Source organism: Filicampus tigris, chromosome 4 (genome assembly GCF_054856515.1).
Source record: "Filicampus tigris isolate MCC_2025a chromosome 4, RoL_Ftig_1.0, whole genome shotgun sequence".
NCBI lineage: Eukaryota > Metazoa > Chordata > Actinopteri > Syngnathiformes > Syngnathidae > Filicampus > Filicampus tigris.
The window spans coordinates 28974164-28975635 of record NC_141220.1 but is presented as its reverse complement, the minus strand read 5'-3'; the positions used below and the strand labels follow the sequence as shown (position 1 = coordinate 28975635).

General features: G+C 61.0%; 1 protein-coding gene across 1 annotated transcript; it reads right to left on the bottom strand.

Moving 5' to 3' along the window:
- Nucleotides 1-1472, bottom strand: LOC147149342 (uncharacterized). The gene is made up of 4 exons (XM_086028435.1): nucleotides 1118-1472; nucleotides 739-855; nucleotides 419-640; nucleotides 1-297 (listed from the first exon to the last, which is right to left on the bottom strand). Exons 1-4 carry the CDS (start codon nucleotides 1179-1181, stop codon nucleotides 74-76), a joined length of 627 nt encoding a protein of 208 aa, XP_085884561.1. The 5' UTR covers nucleotides 1182-1472; the 3' UTR covers nucleotides 1-73.

Here is a 1472-nt window from a genome sequence, read left to right as displayed (position 1 = left end):
TTCCGGCGCATGCGCTTTATTGCACGGGACACAATTGCAAGTGAGCGGAAGGATGCCTGCAGGTGCGCAATTCTCACGCCGAGAGCGGCGGAAAGGCGGCGGCGGCGGCGGCGGCCAGCTGCAGCAGGAGCAAGACGCCGCTGGGGCCGCCAGGCCGCCTGGCCGCCGCGTTGGAGGCGTCGGCGGATGGGGGGCCGTTACACAATTCCTCCGTACAGCATTTTGTGCCAGCGGTGGCCGGACAAGCAGCCGCCGTTTTACAGCCCAACTCGGTTATCTTGGTCTTGTCGGCGGTGTCTGCAAGGCGTCGGAAAAACAAACAAACAAACAAACAAACAAACAAGCAAGCAAGCACTTGAAGGAGCGGCCCCACGATCACGTGACCCGGCGCGTCAGGCACTCGCCGCACCAAACTTACCCGGGGTAGTGAAACACCCGCCGATGCCGGCGCCACACGCTTTTTTCGGACAGCTTGAGTAATTTCCAGTACACTTGTTGCACGAGTCGGCGCCGGTGCCGGTGCAGGCGTAGCATGTCAAGGGCTTGTTACACGAGTCCTTGTCACAGCATGTTGTGCCATCGGTTAGGGTGGCACAATCCGCCGTCGGTTTACAGGCCAACGTCTTCACCTTGTTGTTCTCTGCAAGGCGTCGGAAATAAGACAAGCACGCGTCCCTTCGCGTGATCGGCGTCGTCGATGGCATGGGGTCGCGTCGGGTCGGGTCATGACAAACTCACCAATGACGGTGGAACATTGCTCTTCGTCAGCGCAGTCGCTGGCGGTGCAGGTCGAGGTCCGGCCAAGACAAGCGGCGCAGGCTGTCTCATCGGCACACTTGTAGCACTTCACCGCAGCTGCCGAGCAAAGACACAAAATGCATGCGCCGATGGGATGGCTCGAGCGCGCTCGGGCGGCCTTTGCGGGGCCCCCGGGCAGACGGCGGCGCTTGCAGGAGCTTTGCAGGAGCTTTGCAGGAGCTCCGCCATTCGCGTCAAAAGAGCAATTTGGGCGTCAGAGTCGCCTTTGTGACAAACCCGCAAATCTTTTCCCGATCATGTGGATTTTCGGCTTTCCTGCAGTGCCTTCTGCCCGCCCACAAGCGTGTGCGCGCGTTACCTGACGAGTGCGTGATCATGTGCAGGAAGAGGAACGGGAGGACCAAGCAAACGTGGCTCTTCATCGTGGCCTGCCGCGCGGAAAGAATGGCGATCGGTCGACCGGGTGGCTGGCTGGACGGACGGACGGACGGATGGATGGATGGACGGACGGATGGACGGACGGACGGACGGACGGATGGCTGCTGGAGACTGACTGAACGGCTCGCTCGCCTCCGCGCCTCCTTTTTGGCCTCTGTGGCCCGACGTCGTCATAGAGCGCTCGTGAGGCGCATGACAGGGCCACCGTCGTCGTCATAAGGCATCAAAGGCCCTCTTGCGTCATGCAGCGAAAACAACACAACAAAGTCACGCTT